The sequence below is a fragment of the Osmerus eperlanus genome, chromosome 7, assembly GCF_963692335.1.
Source record: "Osmerus eperlanus chromosome 7, fOsmEpe2.1, whole genome shotgun sequence".
In the NCBI taxonomy this organism is placed as follows: domain Eukaryota; kingdom Metazoa; phylum Chordata; class Actinopteri; order Osmeriformes; family Osmeridae; genus Osmerus; species Osmerus eperlanus.
This window is the reverse complement of record NC_085024.1, coordinates 19172530-19198106: the sequence shown is the minus strand read 5'-3', so window position 1 is coordinate 19198106 and position 25577 is coordinate 19172530. Positions and strand designations below refer to the sequence as shown.

The following is a 25577-nucleotide window of genomic DNA, read 5'->3' as shown; positions in this document are numbered from 1 at the left end:
GTTCCAGTCCGTCTCGCTCGCATGCCCTCTGATATAAGAACTTTGTTTCTCTCCCATTGAAAACAGGAAAACAAAGTCAATGGGCCAAAGCTTTCTTTGAATAGTTGAGTCATCCTCGCATTAATACAGAATTATACTTTTCTCTGATCTCTACAAACATTTCATTTTGTCAATCATAACAATTATGTTAATTCTGAACATTATTATGTAGTCACATGCGTGAACTTGTTTGTAGACTAAGCTCCTACTACGTTCTCTTCTAACAGAAACACAAACTTGGCAACTTTTGTGATGTATAAAGGGTTGCTGTTGACCAGTGCAATTTACACATCTCTGTATGCATAGCAGTGGCCTATTTTATGACTCTGGGACCAGCATCCACCTTTCTGATTGCTTCTTATACTGTGTGGCACAAGAAAGCCTTGTGTTCACCTAAATCTGTACATTTACATTTAGTAATTTTAGTCATTTTTTAATTTAGCAGACGCTCTTATCCATAGCGACTGACAGTAAGTACAGGGACATTCTCGCCGAGGCAAGTAGGGTGAAGTGCCTTGCCCAAGGACACAACGTCATTTAGCACGACCAGGAATCGAACCGGCAACCTTCTGATTACTAGCCCGATTCCCTAACCGCTCAGCCACCTGACTCCCGTACGGACTACTACAGTACATGAATATTCCCTTCTTCCATCCCTGTGTTATCACACCTTCAGCACAGAGGAGGACAGGGGGTGACTTTTTGTTCAGTGTTTGGTGTGGCCACAGTATCAATGTGAATGCAATCATATTTCACAGCTTGCAAGCAGTCAACTCTGCATAAACCATGAAAAACAGACAGACAGCTAGGCACTGAGCAGTTATGGGAGCTTAATATACTCTGAGACACACACTGAGCCCCAGAATAAATACAGTAAGAGGGCTGCTTTGTCAATGGCCCCAGCCAGAGGATATTGGTTTTTGTCCCCCATGTAAATATACCAGAAAGCCAGAAATGTAGCATTCGACTTTTGTCAGGCACTGTTGACAGACCTTTGTATTGATCGACGTGTTGCTCCTCACCTCATCGTGACGTTTACTTTGAATAATGTTCAAATATAAACTGGAGGATGCTGTGAAAATTCGTTTGGTATGTTCTGTCACGAGCCTACTGTACCAGCCATTCATCCCGGTTTCTGTCATACAATAAGAGAAACAGCAATAAAGATGTTTCAGTTGGAATTATTTTGTTTATTTTTTCACACTGGGACAAGCAAGGAAAAGGGACCTCGGAGTTGAGGAAAAGATTATACAAAATGTTGTTGGTAGTTACCCCCATGCGTAATGATTCAGGTGCCTCTAGTGGCAATGAAGAAGAAGGCTCTTGACGCTCGGCTTACTCGAGGTCTCAATAGTAGAAATCTCAACCGTCAACTCATGCATCTGTGCGTCCAGCTAGGGGTCAATTGCTTGTTAATGGACATTGAAATGTAGCTATTTAATACCTTCTTCCACGGACCCAGGTATTTCACTTATGTATTGCAATTTTCGTCTTTGAGCAAAAGACAGCCAAATGTCAAAATTGATATCCCTCCAATGTTTAAAAAGAAATCAAGTATTTTCTAGGGCAGAACGACTTCGTTAGTATCGTTCACATTTCAAAAGTATTCGGTTTCGATATATTGTTATATTTAAACATCCTAAATCTGTACATTGAAGTCTATGAATAATGAAGTGCATATTGTGAAACGTATTTGCAAGCCCCTTCGGTTCCAAGCGCTCACAGAAACGTTCGAAGCGACCCACAGTACCGCAGGCGCAGTTCCCTTCCACATTGTTCGGGAATCCAGACCGGTTGTTGTGGTCCTTGAGCCAACAGACAGATAGCATCAACGGTAGGAGGGGATACAGACTCCTGCAGGCTAATTGCAACAGCCAGTGTTCGCAGGTGCAACACTGATCCTCCTGTGAGAGGAACTGGAGCTTTATCTTGAAGAACCGTTCTGAGACTTGAGGGTGGGAAAAAAACCGGGAGAAGGTTGCACCTTGCACAATGAGCGCAAATTTGTCGCAATCGCACAAATCCACATATGACTCCGTCGAATTTAAATTTGATGAGCAATTCTGAAGCGTCTTTGGAATCTTAAAAAGTGGATCCCACGACTTTACAATCATGCGAAATACTTGGTTGTCTCCACGGAGTTGGTTATTGGAATACTGGACAAAGGCTCTTCTAAGTCTTTTTTGGATTCAATACTCTTGCGGGATGCCCCATGTTATCCGAATAGGTAAGTCCTGGTAAATTGTATAGAAGTTCTAACATCAGTGACATTTTTCAAAGTTGCACCGTAATAATAAAGGAAAGGGTCGGCTGTGAGTGCGCAACAGCAGTTTTTGGACTAACGGTGGTAGCCTACGGACTCCTCTTTCAGCAATCTTTTTAAAATTTGTGCTTACTATTTCAGAGGATAGCCTAGATTGGACCACGTTATACAATATAAAATGGTATATAACATCGTACTTCTAGAAACAACAGGAATCGAATAACCTATTGCAGATCTGATAATACGGTTTGTTCAGAAAAAGTAATAGGCGATAAACTGGACATGACCCCTTAGGCGCACTTGTGTTGCGTATAGGCTACTACAAATAGGCTATGTCTGACATTCAAATCAAGTCAACCGTTTTATGTGTAAAAATTGAAAACGTGATTGTTTTATGTCATAAAAGGGTCGCATTTACTTTAGGTAGGTTAAATGTAAAGTATGCAGTTAGTATCTTAAAGTTTCTTAATCAGATCCACCTATAATTGTAATGGATGTCTTTTCCCGCTACTTCGTTAACACAAGGTTAAAAAGTAAAGCTCAGCACGTGATATTGTTATGGTATCAATACGTGGAAAATAAAGTGAGAATTTTCATTCGGAGACCGACGATGCGATGAAACGTGCCGCTTGGAGACCGAGCAGAATGAAAGATCAATACATTATTGTCTCGAGGCAAATCGTTTTTGACAAGTGGCCCTGTGCCGTGCAGGACAAATCCTCACAATGGTATTAACTGACATTAACATATCGCCATAAAGCTCCAGATAAACTGATGCATGAGGCCCTGGAAAAATAGTGCTGGCACTTAAGATTGAGTGAACTGTTGTAAGCTACTTGATTTAAACTAATGGTAATTTTAGAATACGTTGTTTGCTATTGAGACGATGTTAACCATATTTCAGCTGTATGAATCACAATTAACCTTGGTGGACTCATGTCTTCAAAATAGTTCATTGTATAGCGCTGATATGCTTTATAAACATGTAAAATATTGATGTAAATTATAGCAGACCAGTGAATAAAATCTGGCTTCTTCAGGAATAACCAATCCGTTATGCAGGCTTCCCATGTTTGGGGATTGGACTGCTGCATTGTGAAGAGGGAACAAGACTGACAGTTGTGAAGACTTGTGATCTCTTTGTAATTTTATAGATGAATACAGTGCACCTTTGTTTTACTACAGCTCCACATGTAATGGTTTCATAAAATAGAATGTGACCTATTTTGGTTTTGAAATGCCACAGAGACAAATTTACCTTGAAATGTGCAACAGCAGCATTGTAGCTTTTCATCCAATGTTCTTTTTTTGTGGAGGGATAGAGCAGGTGTGGCTGGATTTCTGTATTCTTGAGTCAGTCTTTTTTGACAACTGTCAAAAAGGGTCAGAAGGACATACAGTACAAGTGGATGTTGCTGTTCCTTGATGTCATGAAGGAAATGTATAAGGACAATATCCCTTTTCTATGTCCTCTGTGGTTGCAGTATACAAGAACCTGTGTTGTGTGTGCTGCATCCACTTTGCTATCCGTGGGCAGCCAAATACTGTTTTGCTATTGTTCTTTTCCCAATCATAACTTTCATAGCAAGCTCATGGCAAACATGATACCTTGTTATAAAAGTGTGGAAAGTCTGTGAAAGTGTATGCGGATGTGTTGCCGCAAGTGTGTGTGTGTGTGGGTACTGTGTGTGTGTGTGTGTGCGTGCGTGGCTGTCTTCACTCCACTAGAGGGCTCCGTTCAGGCTTGTGCACCAAAGCCAACGAAACCTTTGCACCTGTTACCAGAGGTGATAACGCCACCATGTAACATAGCCATGCCGTTGTCATTGAAGTGAGTGGTATGGTAGGGGACCGTGGGGTTGGGGTTCTGCCTGTGTGTTTACTGCTCTTGGTTAGGTAGGTAAGCACCTCTCCAAGTACACCATATGGGTAATGGTGGCCAAACAAGTTGGGTTTGACGCCATTTATTTTAGTGCTTTTACAGTGCATCTCTCCACACTGAGGCCAGATGGTCGATCAGACTCACTCTGTGAGCCTGTAGATGTCGAAAAGAAGAAAATACTATTTCTGGTCTCTTCTGTCCGTCTTTCTAACAGGACGGATCTCTCCTCTTCATTTTTTTTATCCATCTTTTCCTTTTCAAACACGCCTAACTGTCTCATCTCGTCTTGGCGAGACATAAGTGGATAATGTGATGGCGCAGTGTGATAGGTGCAATTTTTGGGTGGAATACTGTGATTGGTTGGGATTTTGCCTGTCTTCATTGAAGGTCCTGTAGGCACTAGTACACATGATCAAGTTATCTCTTTAATGCATGCAAGCCAGACCAGTAACATGCCAACTCGCATAATGTGATAGTTAATGTTGCATGGCTGCATCCAAAGACATAAGGTAAAGTAGCTGACAAAACACGGAGCGTTCCTCTGATCGCGTCTCATGGCATGTTTTAAAGAACCGTCGGTTGGTCTGTGTGAATGAAAAGTGTGCATATGTGAAATGCCAATGTGGATTTTAACTCCAGCAGGGAGAATTTGCCTCTGACATGAAAATTATTATTGCATCAATATCACATACAATTTCTGCCTGCAAATTCCATATTACCTTGAATTCCAGAAAATAACCAAATCTCTTTCATTTACGTTGGAAACAAGTATTGATTAAACTAATTTATGGTCTCCTGTCTTCTTTATTTTTGAACTGGGTTATTCAGTGCCAGGCAGGGATTTATTGAATAATCAATTACTTTATCTAGCTAATACTTAAAGTACTTCATCATTGCCAGTTAATCAATCTCCCTCATGATATTGTGTCACTTTCGTTTCCTTAGCTCTATTTTTCCTCCTTGAAAGAGGTGCTCAAGGCGTTCTCATTTAGATAGTCACTCAGAATACTCTGGGACTTGACTTCATTTACCTTGAACTGAAATAGGATCACCGTTTTTTTGATAGCTGTTCTTTCGTAAAGGTGAAATATAAGACCATTTCACTCAGAAACATAACATAACACGTAGACTTATGGTGAGAGAAAATTTAACATTTAGGATAAGCCAATCCTTTATTTGAAGTTGACGGTCAGGCTTCGTTTTGAACGTCTAGGTCTTCTTGCATTGGTGTCTGTACGACCACTTCGAAGCCTCACTTCGGTACCAGGAGCCACGCTCTTCATCCTTCAAACATGGCCGAGCCACTTCAGAGAGCTTTCTTTATCTACACCAGAAAATGTTGTTCATCTGATTAGCCCCTACAGCAGGCTGGGGGGAGAGAGAGAGAGCACACAAACTCTGCTTTCAAATTCTCTGAGATACTCCTCACTGTGGTTCATATAAACTTGTCCTCTGAAATGACACTGGAGATATTTCAAGAGGCTGCGCAAAAGCTCATAACAGCACTTGGCATTCTATTTATAACCGTTGGGCCCGAGACTAACATGCAAGAGAATTTTGCCACAAAAGACAGGCAGTAGAAGAAAGACAGGGAAGAAGAAAGATGACAACTCGAGGTGCAACATCAAAAGTTGTATCAAAATTAAGATGGCCATCGGTTGCTGAGTGGAAATGAATATTTCATTTTCATGTTAATGTAATCTGTCCCTAGACAGAAGTGAGAGCGAGGAAGGAACTGTCCTGTTGGCGGAGAGTGAGGGCCAGGGAGTTGTTGCGGGGTGTATGAACAAAGGCTTTGAGAGGTCACAGAAGAATTGGATCCAGAGAGAAGTTCTTTTGATGTATGATTCAGTGGTCTCTATCTGCGAGTCAGTGGGCCGAAGGAAAGATTGAAGGAGAGGCAACACAACAGTTGTTTTACCTATGCCGACACACTACTCACCCACTTAGACGAATACAGTAGGAAATCACAGTAGCAGTATACAATTCGGTAGAAATACATCACACCCTTTTTATGCCTACCTGTCTCTCTGGTTGTCTCATACACTGTGCACTTGCACACATGCACATGCATTCACACACACAAAACCACTCTTCATAACACACTCCTTCAACTAGCATTCTCCTAAACATATGTCTGGTCTCACAGGGGCCCTTGTACGCAATCCAATTCCATCCAGTCTGTCAGCACACACGCGGTTCATCATTAGCTACAATATAGCTGATGAGCAACAGCAGATGTTCGTTTTGTTCTGCACAGGGCTCTGTCTTCAAGTGTACCTGTCCTCGCTTGTCACCAGGACTTACTGCTCACACTCAACAGGAAGGACCTTATCACTTGAGTCCTATTTAAGGCGCATCATATCCTATTATGATTCTCCATTTTGGTGAATTAGTACTCCAGAAGTATATCCACGTGCATTATTATTGCCAAAGTGTTACCTTGTTGTGCCAGAGCCCTTTTTGTGATTTATCTGCATTCAGTGAGAGCACATTTTCCTCTCTCCCAGCTTTGGTTCAGTTCGATGACTTATAGTAATGATTGTTTAATGTAACTCAATGCAGACTAATGTAATGGATATCCAGACTAAAGCAATCTCACTGTATGACACAGCAGCGCCCGCTAGCCTTCCCACACCAGATGGTGTTTTCATATCATACAACAAAGTGTGTGTGCTCCACGGCAAAAGGTCTGCAGCAAGCATATGCTCCTGATAACTGTTTAAACATATAAAAAGGAGATACCCTTATGTTAGCTTTTCCTTTGTGCTGTGCGTTCATCTAATTAAATTTAGAAGTTAGGAAGACTCCTTGGTCATTGGGTTTCAGCGTGATGAGAAGGAGGTGGACTTTTCCCATTGTGGCTTCATTCATTCCGAGTGGTTTTATTTATTTCCCTCCAGAGAGATGTTTTGTGAAGAAATCAACAATATGCCGTTCTGACCCTTACTGGAGAGTGAAAGGCAGGTGAAACAGCAGTGCTGATAGAATCAGGCCACCATATTTGGACCATCCCAGCAGTCTCCTCCTGGGACTGAAATGTCATTATATCAGGACGTGTGCTTTTCCTGGATTTGACAGTGTTTTGATATTCATGAATGTCAATGTTGGCTTTTTTTTCCTTTTTTTCAGCCAATGTTTCCGTACCGAGGCACTGAATCAAATTTCATGCTCTAGCCATTTGTCTTTATTATGTGCCCTTGTCCTCTTCGTTTGACTCCCCCCCCCCCTTCCCTTCCCCAACTTCCTCTACTGGAAAAGTCAAACAACATTAAAACTATGAAAGACCAACCTTGATCATAAGACGTTTTCTTTGTGGCTCACGCTGCTTTGGAGCATTACTTAGAACTATCATCTTGGCAAGAATGAGTCGGGCGTTTGCCACATTTCAGCACCAGGAGTAATTTAGTTCTGAATGATTTTCTTCACATGCACATACAAACAGAAACACACTCACACCCTAGTGTACACACATAGATAAGAAACACACATAAGTGTGCACACACCCGTGATTTCCACCTGAATGCGGTGAGTGACTGAGAGACAGTATAGCAAAGAAAAGGTTGGAAGACTCCTATTTAGTTTGTTAATTAGCTTGAACCTTTTGATCTCAATTTTAAAACCCGCCGCATTGCAATGCCGGCGTCTTTTGTGAGTTGCTCCGAGCAAGATAAAGCGGGGCCTTTGTTCGGTCACCTTTCAAACAGCATGGCATTCATGGGAAACAGCTTCCCCTCCCCTCCGTTTACCTAAGAACATGTCCTTGTCCAGGCCCAGACTGAGCCTGGGTAAACTAGTGTTACTGCGGTCGTCCCTTGTTACACAGGCATTACAATGGAAAGACCTTCTTTTCCTTTTCTCCTTTTATAATAATCAGGATTTGACACGTAAGGTATGTGGCCTGCGCTGGTTTAAATCGTATTTAGCAGGGAACACAGTACAGAGGAGGTGGAGCAGTGTCCTGCTGCCCTTTTAATCGGGGCCTCATTGTTATGGGCGGTACTGCAAATGTCATGTCTGCTCATGTGAGTTCTGCCTGTATTGTGGTTCCATGACTGGAGGACGGTGTGTGTGTGTGTGTATATGCGTGTGTTTATGTAAATGTGTGTGCGCGTGTGTGTGTATGTATGTCAAATGTTTATAGAAATATGTGCACGCGTGTGTGTGTTGGCGTGTGTGTATGTATGTCAAATGTTTATGTAAATGTGTGTGTGTGTGCGTGCGCGTGTGTGTAGAGTGGAATTGGAGATGTGGGAAGCAGCTCCAGAATCGCTGCATCGGTTACTAATCAACGGTGAGCGAGCGTTTCAGAGAAACTCCACCTCCATTCTGCCCCCTGAAGAGAAGGAACAGATGAGACTAACCTCTCTGGGGCTCCAGTCACTGCAAATGAATGGCTATCACTAAAGAAACTGTGATCTCCTCTGCCAGATTCCGCCCTGCACCTTCTCCCCCCCACCCCCCCAGAGGCAACAGCAACAACCAATAACAGAGTGTTAGAGATACCTCTGGAGCCTCTGTTCTTTCCTCCCTTCCTCTATTGACTGATAGCCGGGAGGTTGGACGCCACTGTCAATTTACTTAACACAATAAAAGCCTCCTCGATTCCACTAGTGCTCTGTGTGCAGACGCTCTAGAGCAGACCTTGGCCTAAGTGAATGCTATGCTGTTTGCCGTGTCACTGTCTTATACCATCCCCAGGGTGTATTGTGGTTAACCACAGAGACCGCTGGCCTGTGAATCATTTCAGGACAGGCTGTCTGCATCTGACCAGACAGAAGATAGATGGGACTCAAGATGGAAATTATCATTGACTGGGAGGGCCAGGCACAAAGGATAGTGGGCGGCTTGGGAGCAAAGCCACCATTCTGATAAGCTATTAGGGATGCATGTAGGAATTAGGTCCTGGAATGTGCTAGAAAAGAGGAATTGATTCCAGTTGTACTGTCCCCTAAGGTCTTTCACTTCAAATGTTCTTTTTGAAGTACTGTAAGAAAGCCTTGCTGGGGCTGGGATGGCAGTCATATTAACAGCAGGTCACGTGCCTGCTGGTGAGCGTTGTTATTGGCTGTGACACAATGTCAGGAACATTGCATGTGTTCGAAGGCTCCTCCCCCACTGCTCCTGAAGGACGTCGATTCTCTAAATCAATTTTCCATCAACAAGAGTTAATGAGAGAAGTTGACTCAAGTGTTTTTTCCCCTCCCTAATCCTGTTTTTCATTCTCAAGCCGTGAAATAATGACATGCCTTTTTTTTTGTTGAGAGTACAGTTTTGCTGTGTTTGAAAGTTGCCTTTATGTAAGACTATCATTGCATTCATAATGCATTGAATAGACTCTTACCAATGACCTATGAAAAGTAAAGGACTGCTGGTTAGTTCAGTAGCACCAAATAACCCCTTTCTTATCATCTTTTAAGATTTTATTCAACTGGACTTTACAACCGTCGAGCACAAAGACAGCAACTAAACCAATAAATTAGGTAGCTAAAGGTTTTACTGCAAATTGCTCAAAACATAGAGTGTACTTGAGATGAAGATAATTGCATGAATAATACTCTATAATCAGGTAGTATTATTTGAATGGTTGACAGGACTCCATTGAAATGATTTTACAACCATGGCACATAAAATTATCAGCAATGCACTCTCTGTTCTAAAGTGAACATCGTTTTTTCTTTCAGCTCATGATTTTTAAAAAGCAGACCATGAAAGAGGGTTAATACTAATACATTTTTATTGTAATATAAGTACCAACTATTTACATTCCTTGCTCCAGTATTTGCTAGCACCTGTCCACGAGAGTCTTTTAGAATACACACTTCCAACAAAACTGTTATCTCCTCCCATCATTGCACTCAAAGACCACCACCACCAAAGCGGAACTTAACATGTGGGACAGGAAAGCAGGATTTAGAAGTCTATTAGGGCAATAGGGAGGGCATCGCAGATGGGAAATAGCAATAATCGGAATGTCTGAAGCCATCTACTGCAAATGTCACACTAGGCTTAAAAACAAGAACAATTCTCAGTTTGACAGTAAATAATGAACAGGCCTTTTGCTTTTTAGACACCGATGGGTCTGAGGTTTGGTTTGTGAAATACAGCTGCCAGGGTATTTTTTTAATAAAACAACTTAAACAGCGAAAGATTGTGAATAGACATTTGCATTGCAGTGATTGAATACAAGCAATCAATTTGTGAGGCATTTTTAGCTTGTGGCAATTTGAGTTTTATGTCCTTTAGAAAAATAATTTAACGTTTTATATTTATGACTCAAGTTATACAGTATATGTCCAACAGAGACTAGACCAAAACTTTAATAATTGGCCTTTCTGGATGCAGCAGTAGCACTTTGTACAGCTTCTCTTTGCTTTGTCAAAATGTGTGTATGAATATGGAAAGGAGTAAATACCTTGAATGGGCCTAGGCCTCTTACTGAAGAAACGCATGGATACAAAGAAAACCAAACCTTGGTAATGTCACTTAAATACTTCAAATAAGTGGGTATTTGCTGTTTACATATGTGCTCAGTGCAAGGCTCAAAGAAGGAACTATGTGAGAAATATTCAAAACACGTCCACAGTTGGTTGCTGTCAGACTGGTTAGTCTGACTCATGCTCAATGGGCAGAAATTGGACAGATTTAAACAGATGAGGATGACAGGAAAAGAGGGAAGAACTACACTTTTTCTCCAACTCATGGTCTTTTGAAGGCCAGGGGACTATCATCTGGATTGTGAGCTGTATTTCCAGCCATTAATGAGGGCTGGCACAAGCTGTGCCTGTAGATCAGAGCCTGCACGTTTTACGTCAATATTCAAAGCAAGCTGTGGGGAATGAGCTACTGTGGAGATGACAGGGCCAGCACGAAGTGTGTGCTGGTGTATGTATATGTGTGTGTGTGTGTGTGTTGCAAGCTCAGAGTGGAGCCTATTAGAGAAGGAATCTTCTCCAGCCACTGTCAAACTTTAAAAGAGGAACAGGAAAGGATATTATCTCCAATTATGGGTTTTGGCATAACTGTGAAGACTGAGCTCTGTCAAACTGTCGGTATGTCACACTTTTGTTCATTTATTAATTCATTTATCTTGCGTCTCTGACACGACATGGATGATAGAAAAAGGGTCCCTCTCCTCTACATCCCCCCACTCACCTCGTCTTCCTTTCACATCTTGTGAGGCGAAACAACTGATCGTTTAAACTCCTTGTCCCTTTCAAGGGAAACTAGATGCTTTTATTTGGGATTCTTTCTCTATTTCTTTGCTTGTCATTCTTGTAATGCCATATTGTTCGGCATGCACCTGTTGGAGTAATTAACCCTGTAGTTATCCTTGTATGGACTCAATCACAATGGGTTTTCCCCTCCAATATCTGTCCCTTGACCCAACCCCCCTCCTCTTTCTCGTGGTAGTGCTCTTGTTTCCATTTTCTAGCTGGTCTTTAGGCCCTTTTGCCCATTCAATCTTCTGATTCTGATTCCAATCCATTCAATCTCACAGTGGAACTGAAAGGACTTCAATAGAGCCCTCAGGGTATCCCTGCTTCCTCAGTTTGCTGCTGGGAAGTGATCAGAAACCAATATGATAGGCCTATTATACTCTTGAGTACCTTAATGGGATCATCTTTTGAAGATGGACCCTAATGAAAACCTTCCCATTGGTCTTAAGGAGGACGGGTCGGTGACACTTTTGACACTGGGGTCAACTGACGCACCAACAATGGGGAGACTCTTTACCAATCCAATAACTTATCGCCATTTTTTCTGCTTTTTCTCTGCACTTTTGATTGCACCACCAAATCCTTGCTTTCCCACCCCCCCTCCCCTTCCTCTCTCTGTACACCTTGATTTGTACAAGTTGATGGGAGGAAAAACAGCACATGGAAATGGGGCCGGTGATTGCCTCCTCCCCGTGCTTGCTGGGTTGATGGAGGGTTTGAGTGATCTCTCCCTGCAGACGGAGCCCCTCCTTGGGGGTTGATTAGCTGTGGAGCCCTGGCGCTCCACACTGACACGCTGGCTGAACAGCCCTGGCTCAGGCTGTCAGGGACCCAGTGATTGCAGGGTTCTTCAAAATCACTCTCTGGTTCTGCCTCAACCAACAGGCCTACTGTAACATGCTATCAGGTGAGAGAGTGCACAGCCCATGACTTTCCCCATTTCCTATGAGTATGTAGATCTGAAAGGAGTCATACTCTTGAGATGGTGAAGGGATGATTAGGCTGTCAGTCGGATGGTTCCAGGGGGGGAGTGGTTTCCTCAAATGTATCGAGGGATGACTACCATAGAACTCGCAAAAGAGCACCGTGCAGTACTATTATTGGCAAATATATCCCTCCGCCAACGGAAACTAGTGCCCCATGTGAGCCTGAATACACATCACAACTCCCTGGTTGATTTGGAAGAAATATTTGACGATTATTTCTTTAAAAGACATTGTTCAGAACAATGTAATTCCAAATTATGTTTTGGCAGAGAAGGGAATTAGTTATTTTCTCCCGGTTGGGTATCTGAAGTTGAGCAGGAGATGTCAAAGAAGGCCGTCTCTCTCTCCCCCTGTCGCTTGTGCCAGCAGCCGAAAATTGGACTTTTTTAATGACTTTCTTAGCAAGGCAATTCTAATAGAATGTCTGTAATGGCCTTCACAATAATTTCTTCTGGAGACATGATTGAAAGAAGAGAACTGAAAGTGCTAGCTCCGGTTATTGCTTCTTATGTTGCTAATTTATATGAACTGTGGAAGAGACTCCATTCGATCCAATGCATTTTTTTCATTCCACTTCCGGAATTTTCTCCTCATCATTTGTGACAGTTGTTATTCATTTCAGTGACGGCTGTTGTTACACTTATACACCCATAATGCACTGTATTCCAGGAATAGGGCACCCCTTTGTGGTTTAGCTGGATTACGATAGATCCAAAGCAATGGCCATACGTATTGTACAGCATAGCCTTACTTTACATTGTGAATTAGACTTACCTGAATCACAATACTTATTAGCACACAAGCACACGGACCAAGCTAAAAACAGAGCCTACCGTCTTCGGTGCAGTTCACACACACTGGTACTGAGGGGTTTCTGGTTGGCAGAACTTGGCACACCAGCACTGCTGCCCTGTTGTCTATTCTTCTGCCCCAAGTCCTGAACCCAGCAGGCCAGCCTCAGCCACCCACAATCTCAGGCTTGTCGACCCATCAGATAGCTGGGCAGACCTCCAGTCAGTCTGCCCAGCATCTACCTTCACTCCCCCTTGACAGGACACACAGGATGACACCACCCTGCTGTGGCTCCCAGAATCCTCTGCTGCCTCCTACCAATAATGCCGCTTGCATGGACCTGGGGTGAGATTTCTGTTGTAAAAAAGACGACCTGATTTCGGTGAATTACTGTGCCCCCGTTGGTGATGTGTGCAATTGCATTTAACTGGCTGCCAGCTTTTATGTTATTTTTCTTCAAAGTCAGGGTGACTGTGGCCAAAGGCTCATTCATGTCCAGTCTCTTTATTCAGAAAATATAGTGCCTCTGCGCTGTCAAGCTGTAAATAAAATCACATACTGTACCATCTAAGCCTTCTGCTTGTTTGTAGCAGCATTCATTTTGTTTTTGCTTATCCCAATTGAAAAAATTCAGAGCACCGAGTTTACCTCGAGTTGTTCTTACCTCTCTCTCACCACCTCGCCCTACAATTTAAAATACATTTTCAAACCCTGTGTTTTGTTTACCCGGCTACGTTGCCAGTCATTTCACCTCATCCCCTAGTGCATAGCTCTTTCTGTAGGTTTACAGTCATAACAATCATTCTGTGGAAAACCTGCTCTTTCTCTGGTCTTCCTAGGAGAAAGATTATAGTGTCACACTTCAGAGGAAAAAGGCCAGGTTATTCCTGTGTTGATGAAAGACTTACGGTGCCTGAGGATAACAGTATTCCATGATCATATTATTCCATGCCTCATTTGCATAAGAAGTGGAAGGCTGTAGCAGATGAGTGGCTTGTAGTAACATTATACATTTGTTCAGCAAAGAATGGGTAAAAGTTGTTAACTCGGCAGGAACGGGAAGCCTGAGAGATAATATTGGCTTAGTCCTTAGGTTCCTGAAGAGTACCGTATCAGAGGGGACTGACGTGACATGTTAACATATTCACTAAAGTACTTTAGTGAATATCTACATATGTACGGTGTTTTGTCATAATTTAGAAGCTAAGCTGTGGATTTATGGGTTATGGCATAGACAGTTTGTGTGTTTTCTCTGTTTATTATAAACATTATTGCTTTTGTTTCCGAGTGCTTGACTGCATGCATATTTGAAAACTCGTCAATTGTGAATGGTAGAAGTCCATACCCTAGATTTGACCATTCAGTTAACTGAAATTCTTCCTGAGGCCTTGTGTATTCCTGGGTTATTTCTGCAGGAGCAATGGTGAAAGGCAATACACCCTTTTGTTAATCAAACTCAAGGGCAGCAGAGCACTGAACATAAAATCATAACAAATCCAATAAGATGTAGTACCTCTCCAACCTGTGGATGTAAAATGTGCTGGTAAGACTCTAAGCCTCTAGAGAGATCCCTGCTACAATAAGAACATGTTTTACTAACTAAGGGTTAGTTTTTGCGAAGCCTTTTGTTTTATGTTTCCTGAAACGATTACAGGATTATGTTCGGACTCTTGCTGTCCCAATTATCAAGGATAAGCCAAATGACTCCAGAGCAACCACCAGCAATTTCTTAGCTTCGTTATTAACACGTTCATATACTGTGTGCATGTACAAACTGCCGCCCCACAACTCCTGTTATTGTCTCCCTGCAGGTGACCAAACACTGGGAGCTAATCAAAATAAACCGTATAATTTTGTTGACAAGTTAACAGTATGTGCCAATATGGTTGTGAGCATGCATGTTCAGGAACCCTGGTTATCATTGCACGGTTTGAGCCAGTATTTCGATGTGAAGAACACCCCCCAGACACGTGGGAGACAGCAGGGGTGGTAGTCGACATGTGAACATTATGATTAACATGTCCAGGGGCTGATGGAACTGCAATTAAGCTGTGGGTCGATTTAGGGTCAAGGAGAAATAAGCCTGGCTCCTTTTCTGCCCTCTGTGTGGAACAGGAACATTCTTCCCAGTGCCATGGTTACAGACTTCTAGTGTTTTAAAACATTTTGTAAAGTCTCAACCAGAGCCATTAATGTAATAGTCCTAAAGGATGATATTCATTTTAAGATGCAGGACGGTGAATGCACTTTTGGTTTACCAATCCCCCTCTACATACACACAAACGCACCACACACACATACGCACACACATTCCAACCACCCCCCTCTTGGCAAAGGCCCCCCCCTTCATAATTTTCTTGTCCAGCAAAGCTGACAGCCTAATATGAGGGCAAGCACAGTGTAAACAGTGGGCAGATTTCAGATGTATCACTGTAATGGGGTAATTACTGGGCAGTGGGGGACTGCACAAGGGCTCTAACCAATACCATGGCTCTGCAAAGAGGTCGACCTCTTAGAAGATAAAAAGGAATGTCCAAATACGATCTTTAATCTTTAATCACCTACCCCTATTGTCCTCAATTTTGAGTGTAGTAACCATCGGGTATATTTTCTGAGTTTCTGAGTTTTCTTTCTATTGGAAACCAGGCGCGGAGGAATCAAAGACTGCCAGACCGTTCACAGTTGCGGCCGCTGTATTGAAAACGAATTATTAGATTTAATGGCATGTTGGGGAGAGAAAAGCAATGAATAAATAAGAGGTTATACAGTAGCGGAATTCAAATCAGTCTCAGATTCAATTTGTAGACAGAATAGTAATCGGGAGGCCGGAGAGAGGAGGCAGAGAGCAGTGTGTGACACTCTACCCGGAAGCGTCCCACCGTGCTAATTCATGTTTCATGCTCTGCAAATGCAGGCCAAGCCTATATTTTCTCCCTAAACCCTCCACCATAACTCCTCTATTAGACTTCCCTTTTTCAGTGTTTTTCAAAGGGATTTTTCAAAGTGCTCTCCCTCTTTAAAAGCTTTAACCGTGGATGACGGTAATTTTATGATGATGTTCGTGAATAAAGGCAGAAGCGTCCATGGCCCTTTCGATCTGTGGAGACTTCCATTGGTTACTGTCTGTTGTAGTTCATTCTCAAGGTGCCTGAATAGGTTTGTGGCCTTGCCAAAGCTCTTCGATGCTAGGGGTGTGTGGATGCGAGAACCTCACATGTGCAAATGCCCCTTCTAATGACTCTCAGCAGGACTACACTTTTATCATTTATGACGAGAGGGGGAAGACGTGCATCATTATACAGCACCCATCTGAAATTCCACCAGCAGCATGATGCTCAACAAAGAAAATCCCCTCCCGGCAAATCGAGTGTAATGGGACACATTAGCGCATCGTTAGCCTGCTAGCAAGCCTGGAGGTCAGACACTTGCTGCTGCTGTGTTCCTGCTGGAGCAAGCCTGTCACCAGATGGCGATTCATTCTTCTCTCGACAGACAGGACACGAGTACCTTTCACAACACTTGGGAAAGGTACTTGTTGGTTTTGGGCGAAGGGGGGGACTTTGATTGAACATGTTGTAAAATTATACTGTACAGAGGTTCTTAGTATTAGTGTCATCTAGTGCTACAGTACAGTACCATGTCATCATAATTGAATTGCACTACAACAGATAAAAGTGATTCACTAACACTTTACAGATCACAAATTTCTCTGGATACTACAGTAAATGCACCAGTCCACATTACATCATTATTGGAAATGTCACTCTGGTTAACAAAATGATACAATTATCTGGATAATGGCAATATAGTAGATCATTGTTACACCATTGATACAATATGGACCCTTTGTCATTTCAGTTGTAAATGTATTTATTGGTTCTTTGTGTCTACTTAGTTTTCATGAATAGGTGAATACAGGGAACTCGTTCAGTGGCCATTGTGTTGGTCCTGAGAATGAAGTGAAAGATAAGCCTTTTGAGGAGGCAAAATGTATTTGAATCTCTGCCTTTTGTCAGTCCTATAAGTGGGCATAGCACTGAGAAGATGTGACCCTGTACTTTGTTGTTAAAGCTTCAACATCGCAGAGTCTATTATGAGCAGAATGTGTAGAATATGTTCTCCCTTGTATCGCTCAGGAACAAATAAATAAGCAGAGCACCTGGGCATACAGAAAGAAACAAATATCAAAGCTTGTAGCTGTAGATGGGGTGAACCAGGCAGTGCTCTATTTTCTCTCTTGTTCTTTGTTTTTTTTTTAGCTACCAGCTTTAATAGGGGTAACAGAGCGCAAAAAGCATGGCATTAGAATATTGCGAAACAATGGCGGGAAATGATGAAGGCCTCGTTGTCAGAAAGAGCGATGTTGGTGGAAGGACAGGTAGACAGTGGCTGAGACAGATCGAGAGAGGAAGATGGATCGTAAGCATGAGTTGGTTGAGAGGGAAAGACAGGTGGACAAAGTGAGAGATGGATTGTCGGAGAAGCAAAAAGAAGAAGGGGGGGGGGGCGGCTGCGACGGACACCTAGCTCCATCTGTCAGTTACTCCGTCATTCTCTCACGAAGAGGCCCCACACACCCAAATATCAAGCGCGTCTGATTCAGCTCGCTGCTGAAATGATCCGCGCTGGCGGAGCCATCACATAGCCATTATGGTGAAATGATTTTAGAGAAGCAAAGCTGATAGCCTTCCAGAACTCCCATTTCATGGAGAGTAGATGTACTGTACGGTGCTAAGATCTTTGTAGGGTAAAGGCATCACGGGGATCGCTGGAGCTTCACGCCGACGTTATGTAAAGCAGCAGTGTGATGGGTCTGGAGGAGACGAATTGCCAGGCTAACAAGTTAGCAGATTAAGTGAAAGTCATCTGTGAGAGATGAGTATCAATTAAAGGCACTTATGGTGCTAATGATCAGCGGAAGGATTCTAATGAGGATAACTGAAGGTGGGACTGCATCTCCAGGAGTCAAGAGTGGCGTGTTAAGAAGGCTGAGTGCTGAAGGTGATACAGTACACTAGTTGAAATAACCTCTATCAAACATGAGTATAATTACGTACCAAGGTTAACACAATATAATATAAAGTTATTTTTACCGAACATACTCTATTCTTCGGCATGGCATTATGAAATTGTACGATTTAATGATCTTTTCAGATGAATCCTATTGACAGTAGAGTGTATACTTGGTAATCCTTTTTTTGTTTTGACTTGAGGATGTACAATCTCATACGTAATGTTGCAGTCGACTCAAAACTGTTCCGACCGTGCTCCAGAAATACTTTGTCATTCAAAGATGGAGGAGGTATTCCTGCGAGGGTAGGCGTCTTGCTGAGGGCTTTATGAAGCGCACATGTCTGGGCAGGAGAGTGCGTGATATCTCTGACACCCGGCACCTGTCCCTTGCCGCTGGGTTATTTGATTATCTCTGTGGCAACGACCTGCTCGGATGTGACCCCATTACCCATCTGGTGCACAGGTCAACTCCATGTTGCGTCAAATAAGATGTACTTCCTGACAATCTCACACAAGGCCATAGAAAACACGGAGAGGCTCAGAGAGCAAGAGAGCCCTTTGGAGTCAACAAAAGGAGACACCAGTGGCTGTAGATTGATTCGTTCACACGCAGAACCGTGCGCTGCAGATATATATTTTCCACAGATGTCCGTACCCTGTTGAATTATGCTTTCAAGAAATGTTATTTATTTGTACTTCAGGGCATTGGAAGCCTTTGACCTCCTGAATTGCAAATGTAATTTCTCTTCCGCTGTCCTCAACACTACACTTCACTCTGCTTGATGGTGTTTCATTAAGTCCCAGTGGATCACACAAATTTATGATTAAAGGGTCTAAGAGCATAACAATGTGCCAGAAGTTAATATGACTTTCCATTTCAAGGTTACATGAGGTTTATTTAATGCATGCGGTGTTACTCACTCAAGGGCATAAAAATGAAAAAACAAAAGGGCAAAAACATGAAAACACGATTGTTCTTCCATTAACACCTTCCGGAGAGCACCAATGTTCTTATTGTATAAGTACAAATGTACTTATTATGACTGAAATATTGATCCCTTCTGTTCATTATGTTGCCTTTGTGCAAAGTGGTCAGTGAATACAGACCATTCCTTGACTATGCACTTCTGATCCATGATCTTGTGTACTTTCTTTATGCAGTATTTTGTATGTCACTTTGGATTAAAGCGTTTGCTAAATGAATAAAATGTTAATTGTCTATAATTTAATGAGATTCTTGTTGTTTGAAATTAAGATATTGTTTCTTTAGTATGAAAAGGTCGGGGAAGATTGTTCATCATTGTCTCTACAGCTACACAAAATAACTACTGCATGCAGCTTTGTCAGACACACACAACCTGTACTCTTGTTTCTATGTTTCCTCCTTTGGGGTTCTGTTTTGCAAGGCTCAGTGATATCACTGGCATCCTCAACCTATGCCCAACGTTGACTCCTGATATACTCCTTTTATAACTGCATTGTTTTGGGTCACACATAGTGAGATGTGGAGTGCCGGGTAATGTGCAGGCTACCCAGCCTTGATGTGCTGTCTTGTATTTGGACAGACCTGTGACAAGTGGGACTTACCCTGGGGTTAATTGCTCCACGCAGGGAAAATGCTCCTTTCCATTACTTTCTCATGTGATATGACTGAACATGACAGGGTTCACTGTATACCACAGAAGAAGAACAGGGGGTGGGGGGGTTATTTCAGTAGAAAAACACAGGGTTCCCTTTTGATGTGTGGTATTGTCTTTTCTTCTTACTTTTTTTGTTCTTGTTGATACACATTGTAAGTTGAATGATAATTGGCATGCATCTGGCATGCTGTAGTGTCATGTCATTGTCTTGTATTCATGTCCTCAGACTAACTAAATGTAGGAATAATTCACTCTAGATTGGAGAGTTGTAATTAAGCTCCTCTCAGGTGTCAGTTTAGAGTTTTTGTTCTTTACAAAAATGTATGTACACACTTTAGTTTGTGGCCAGTGCAGTTTGTTACATACACACCTACAGGTGGAATGATACTGAATGTTGCTAGTGACTGTCACCGAATACCACAGAGCATAGGCGGAAATCCCGGGGGGGACAGGGGCGACACGACCCCCCCATCCTGGGAAAAATAGGATTTGGCGCCCCCAATAAATCACTGTAAAAAAATTACAATAATATTAATAATATACATTTAACATAATACAATGTAGGCTATGTGTTACAGCAGTAATTTTGGTGTCCCCCTCAGGAATTGCTCTTGAGAAAATGTCATATAATTGTCCCCCCAAAAATTTATAGCAGATTTTCGCCACTGCCACAGAGCAATAGATTCACAAAATTATAATTGCTCCATGCTCCTCCCTAGGCCCTCATCTGAGGCCCGGCCCTGGCCCATGCAGGCCCAGAGGGGATGCCCCTGAAACTAACCTCACCAAACCACCACCAGACCTGGTAAAAAAATCCTCCCTCTACCCCCCCCCCCCCCCTCTACCCCCCCCCCCCCCCCCAACACACACACACACCAAAACCGGCACCGGGGCGGGCAGTAATTAATTTCCACATTTAACTGCGAGGCAAAATACTAGCATCCTGGGACATCCACGTGAGGCACCAGCCTGCTTTCTGTTTTCCAGGGATTAGGATAATTAGCCCCCGGAAGAGCATTACAGACAGATGGAGAGAGGAGATGGTGGCACCTCATGGCCATGGAGGATGATCCCTCCTGTTCTCCACAGCATATTGGGGAAAAGGGAGGCTGTAAACAATCACTTTCCACCCAAGAAAGGCAAAAAAAAATGTTTGGCACAAATAGATCTCTGAATGGTATTCCTGGTTTTGTTACAGGATAGTCTCAAGGTGAGTATTCTATTTGGTTCCAGATGTTTCCGTTATTTGGTGGACACATTTGTGTCTACTCCACTGTCCTGTAGTGTAGAGGACTGTAGTGTACCATACTCTAGTACTTTACTGATCCCCAGGGTGAATTACAGAGCAATTGTTGCAGCAGCAAAAGTGACCACCATCCAGACAAGTCAACAATGACACAATGATATATAATACAAATTACAGAATTAAATATGCATTAATTAATAAAATATATGGTACATAGGCATTTCACATTGAGAATATTACACTATCAAAGACCTTTTTTTCACCCACAGACTTGTGTTTGTATGTGTTTACAATGTGTAAACTGCCTCTTTTTTCCTGCGCAGTGTGCAACGAGTAATGCGGGGAGTTCATGTGTTCATGTGTGAGATGGTCAGGCAGGGCGCTTTGACAGCAGCTCCACTATCCAGACCGCTGCTAGGCCTCCAGACTCCCTCAGTCGGTTAATGAAAAAGAGAGCAGACTTGTAGCAAGCCGTCGATGCAGAAAACAGATTAACTCTGTTGGGCAATACCTCGGGTGGTGGAATGAGGAGAGAGTGTGTGAGAGAGGGGAGGCAAGGGTTGAGGCTATTCTGGCCTTCGGGGCCCATTCTGTTGGCCCCGGAATGCCGGCACATCACAGATGACATTAATGTTACAAGCCTCCAAACATGTGTACGTCTTAACGATTTCTAGCACGGCCTGACAGCTTTGGCCGTCTTTACAGACAGACAGACTTTTTTTTTTCTTTTTCTGCTTCCGCTTCTCACAGGCAGAACAGGAGAGAAATAAGTGACAGTTAGCTCCAGAGACTGTAACGCAGTGGTGCGCTATGTCTGAGGCTGGCATCTGACAAACCGCAATAGGGGTCCTGCAATTGTGAATCAGCTTGACTTCTGTGGGGGAGGTGGGTGGGTGGGAGGGGGGGGGGAAGCAAAGGAGGAGGGAGTGGAGTATAGAAAGGGGCTTTGACAGGTAGACAGCAGGTAAAAAGAACGTGCCTGCTCCTGAACCAAATCGCTACCCCCCTCTCCCCCTTTCACATATACACACACACACCTCTTTTAAAGTTATATCAATGTCTAACCATTTTACACACTTCACATCAACAAAGGCTTTGGTTCTCACATGACAGTTTCTTTGTTTGCCACTGGATTCTCAGTGTCCACACTGTGTACATGAAAAGTTCCATATCATCTGTTGTAAATACTGATCCTTAGCATCGTATTCCATCTTATTGCTGTAAAAACGTTTTTTTTTCAAGACGTTATCAAAATGTTAAACTGTGACAAAACCTGCATGTTCTAATTGACAAACTATGTATATTTACTTTGGAATGTTCGTCACCGAGAATAGGCAACATCTACAGTTTTTTTACGTAATCTTTTTACTAAATTACACATTTATCCTAAGCCCTAAAGGCTTTTTTATATCCGATGAGGATGGCTCATTCTAGACAGCTCTAGAATGAACAAATTCATTTCCAAGTTGCACAAATAAAATACTGATAAAATTAGGCATTTACCTTATGTGGCAAAGGTTAGTGGGGAAAAAGATTTAGCATGAAAAAAGGATTGCACTCTGCTTGTTTTGACTATTCTGAAACCAGTGCTTTCGGACTGTGAACAACCAGTTATTCTGGTTCACTTTGTGTAACATTTTGGTTCCAGAGAACAAACTATGTTTATTTCACAATATGTGTGCAGAAACATCAGGAAAATACATTTGTCTATTGATTTAGTAGCTACATCTCAATGTTCTTTGACAAATCACCAGTAACGTTCCTTGACTCTCATGGTATTTTGGGACAAAGAAAGTTTGTAATTAAAATATGTTTAACCTTAGGTTCACAGCTGGTGAACACGTTGAATGTGGGTCACCGTCTTGCTGAGAAAGCTTAATTGCTTTTAATTTATGTTAGTCTGTTTAGTTGATTAATTGCATGAAAACATTTTCATGTGGGAAACCTATATATTTGAAGAGTTTTAACATAATCTGCAAAAAAAAAAAAAAAGTAAAAGCACAATTAATTTTTTAAGGCAAACCTTGCTTACTTACAGAAACAGTATGGACATATATATACTGTATGCAAATTACTTGCTTTGCAACCACTTCACTCTCCTTCCTAACATGTTAAAATTAATTTGCTGGGAAATATTACAGGATAAATAATTGAACAGCTCATCTCCCATGCCAAATTAGTTGTAGACTGATAGTGTGGTCTTAAATTTAACCTCTAAACATACCAAGCAACCCTTTGGTACAGTTCTACCCACTAGACTCTAAATCAATGATGACTTTCTCAGAGACCATCCCAGTTGAATCCAGGTTAGATAAATAAATAAGAAGTGTCACTTCGGCAGTGGACCGAGTTATGATTGCCTAGTCGATCAGTTTGTTAATTAAGTTTGTTAACCGGCAATGACAGTGCCTGAAACAGAACACATCACACGTAATGAGTCGTGAGTCGGTCCCCATGATTCTACCAGACACCAGTTATGATTTAGTGTAGTGTCCTTTAAATAATGACATTGAAGCTTGTCTGAAGCTTAGAGACCGCTGTCACGGGTCTGTGGCATACATATTGTAAGATCATATGACGAACACGTGTTAGGGAGCGAGTGACTGTTAAATTATGGCTGATGCATGACACGACATGACAAATTGATGCACTAATGTCATCATTCAAATAGATGCTTGTGGCCTTTGCTCTCTTGTTTACCAACACAGCGTTGTGCTACTATCTAGTCCACTACAGCTTGCTACTATTTCAGTCCTTGAGTTTCAAGCTCCGTCACTGAAGCAGCACAAGCTAACCCTGTGCTATCTTCAAGGAGGTGAGTACATCACAGCTGTTTCTCCGCACGCGACTCTCTTCACACTCTCTCTCTCCTTTTCCTAGCTCTCGCTGTAAACCTTGAGTCGTGCTCGCCTTGGTCTCTTGATCCCACAAGCACCCTCGAGATTGGCTACGCGGATTTAAAGGTTGTCTTTCTGGCACACGCCTTTCTTTTAGCTGTGTTACAATCATCAGGGAAAACAGTTAAGACCCCTCAGTCCCAGCGACCTCCCACGACACCAGCCCAGGGAAGCCCCCAGTGCCCACACTTCTGCAGCTCCACAGGGTGCGTGGGGCCATACAGGCATCCCCATACAACATTAAAGCTTATCGTTGACATTAAAATTGTTCAATCGAGTTTGACTCACTCAAGTCCATTTGCCCAAATCCATGTTTCGGCAACTGAGCGCTCAATTTAACAACATCATTGGCCAAAAACAATGTTGGTTTTATGCACAATGTTTGTTATGTGACATACAGTACATCTTTAGTACGAGGGTTACAGCACTACTCACAACTCACAAAAAATATCTTCTGAAATACACTGACAGGCCTTTTTGTTGGTGACCACATTTGCAGAGTATGCAGTTATTGCAGGAACCTTCATAGTAAACCTTTAGAAAAATGAGAAGGTCCCCACACGCAAGGCAGCTGCGGGTTGGTAATGAACTTGTCAGCTTTGAAGCTGTAGAGTTTGGGGTTTGTTGTTATATTATTCAATTCAGCACAGAGGTTGCTCCTCTCCCTGACCAGATTTTTCAAACGCCACACTCTGCCTTTTGTTTTGCATGAGGAACACATTTCACCCTCTCTCCCCTTAGACCTTTAGTATTGAATAGCCTCTCATTCTAAACAAATAATCTGCTACCATAATGCCACTGCAGAGTATTCCCACAAATGCTAAATAGCCAAAACCCTCTTACAAGCAGAGGAATTTTCTTTTCTTTACCAACATCCCATAATAGCCTTGGCCAATAAAAGCATTAGGGACTTGACTGCACAAGGAGGTGAGGGCAGTGTGTACAGCATGGAGACAGATCAGTTGTGTTTTACGCCTTTCTTGGGTTGATGTCACAGGCGAGGAGTACATAGAATACCCTTTGTGGGGTTAACATATGTATGTTGAGACCCACTGGATGTTAGAAAACTAACTTTCTTTTAAGAACAATTTTTGCACATTTGCATATGGAAGTTCCAAAAATATACCAATGCCTGCTTCTTCTATTAGATGCTATATTTTACATTCATAAGGCATTTGGTTTGTCTGGGTATCTATTATGATCCCATGCTTTTGGAGGGAGCTTGTTTAATCTTGGGTGTATGGTTTTCATGCAGTTCTATACAGTAGCACCCTCTGCTCATAAACCTCACATTGGGTGAGTGAGATCTGCAAGATGCTCTCATCCATTTCGTTATTTGAACAACAAAGATTTTCTGTTGTGTCAGAAGTCAGGGCTCCACGTAGAGCTGTCAGAGTATTTCGTGTCCATGTTAGGGATCAGAGAGAACAATTTATGCTATGCAATGAGCGTGACCAGCACGCGGAGGAAAGGTTGAGCGAACTGAAAAGAAACAAATGGTAATAGTAGCGGACATAATGGCCTCAACCCTAAAATCTTTGCATGGAGACATTTTTATTTTCTTGAGTAACATTGAGTAACATCTAAACTAGCTGATGC

General features: G+C 42.4%; 1 protein-coding gene across 1 annotated transcript in view; it reads left to right on the top strand.

Annotated features, from left to right (window-relative positions):
* Positions 1-1809: 1809 nt before the first annotated feature.
* Positions 1810-25577, top strand: part of grik3 (glutamate ionotropic receptor kainate type subunit 3) — a 60766-nt gene continuing 36998 nt past the window's right edge. Inside the window, exon 1 of the mRNA XM_062465597.1 lies at positions 1810-2266. Coding sequence (XP_062321581.1) covers positions 2152-2266 — 115 coding nt within the window. The 5' untranslated portion in view covers positions 1810-2151. The remainder of the gene's footprint in view (positions 2267-25577) is intronic.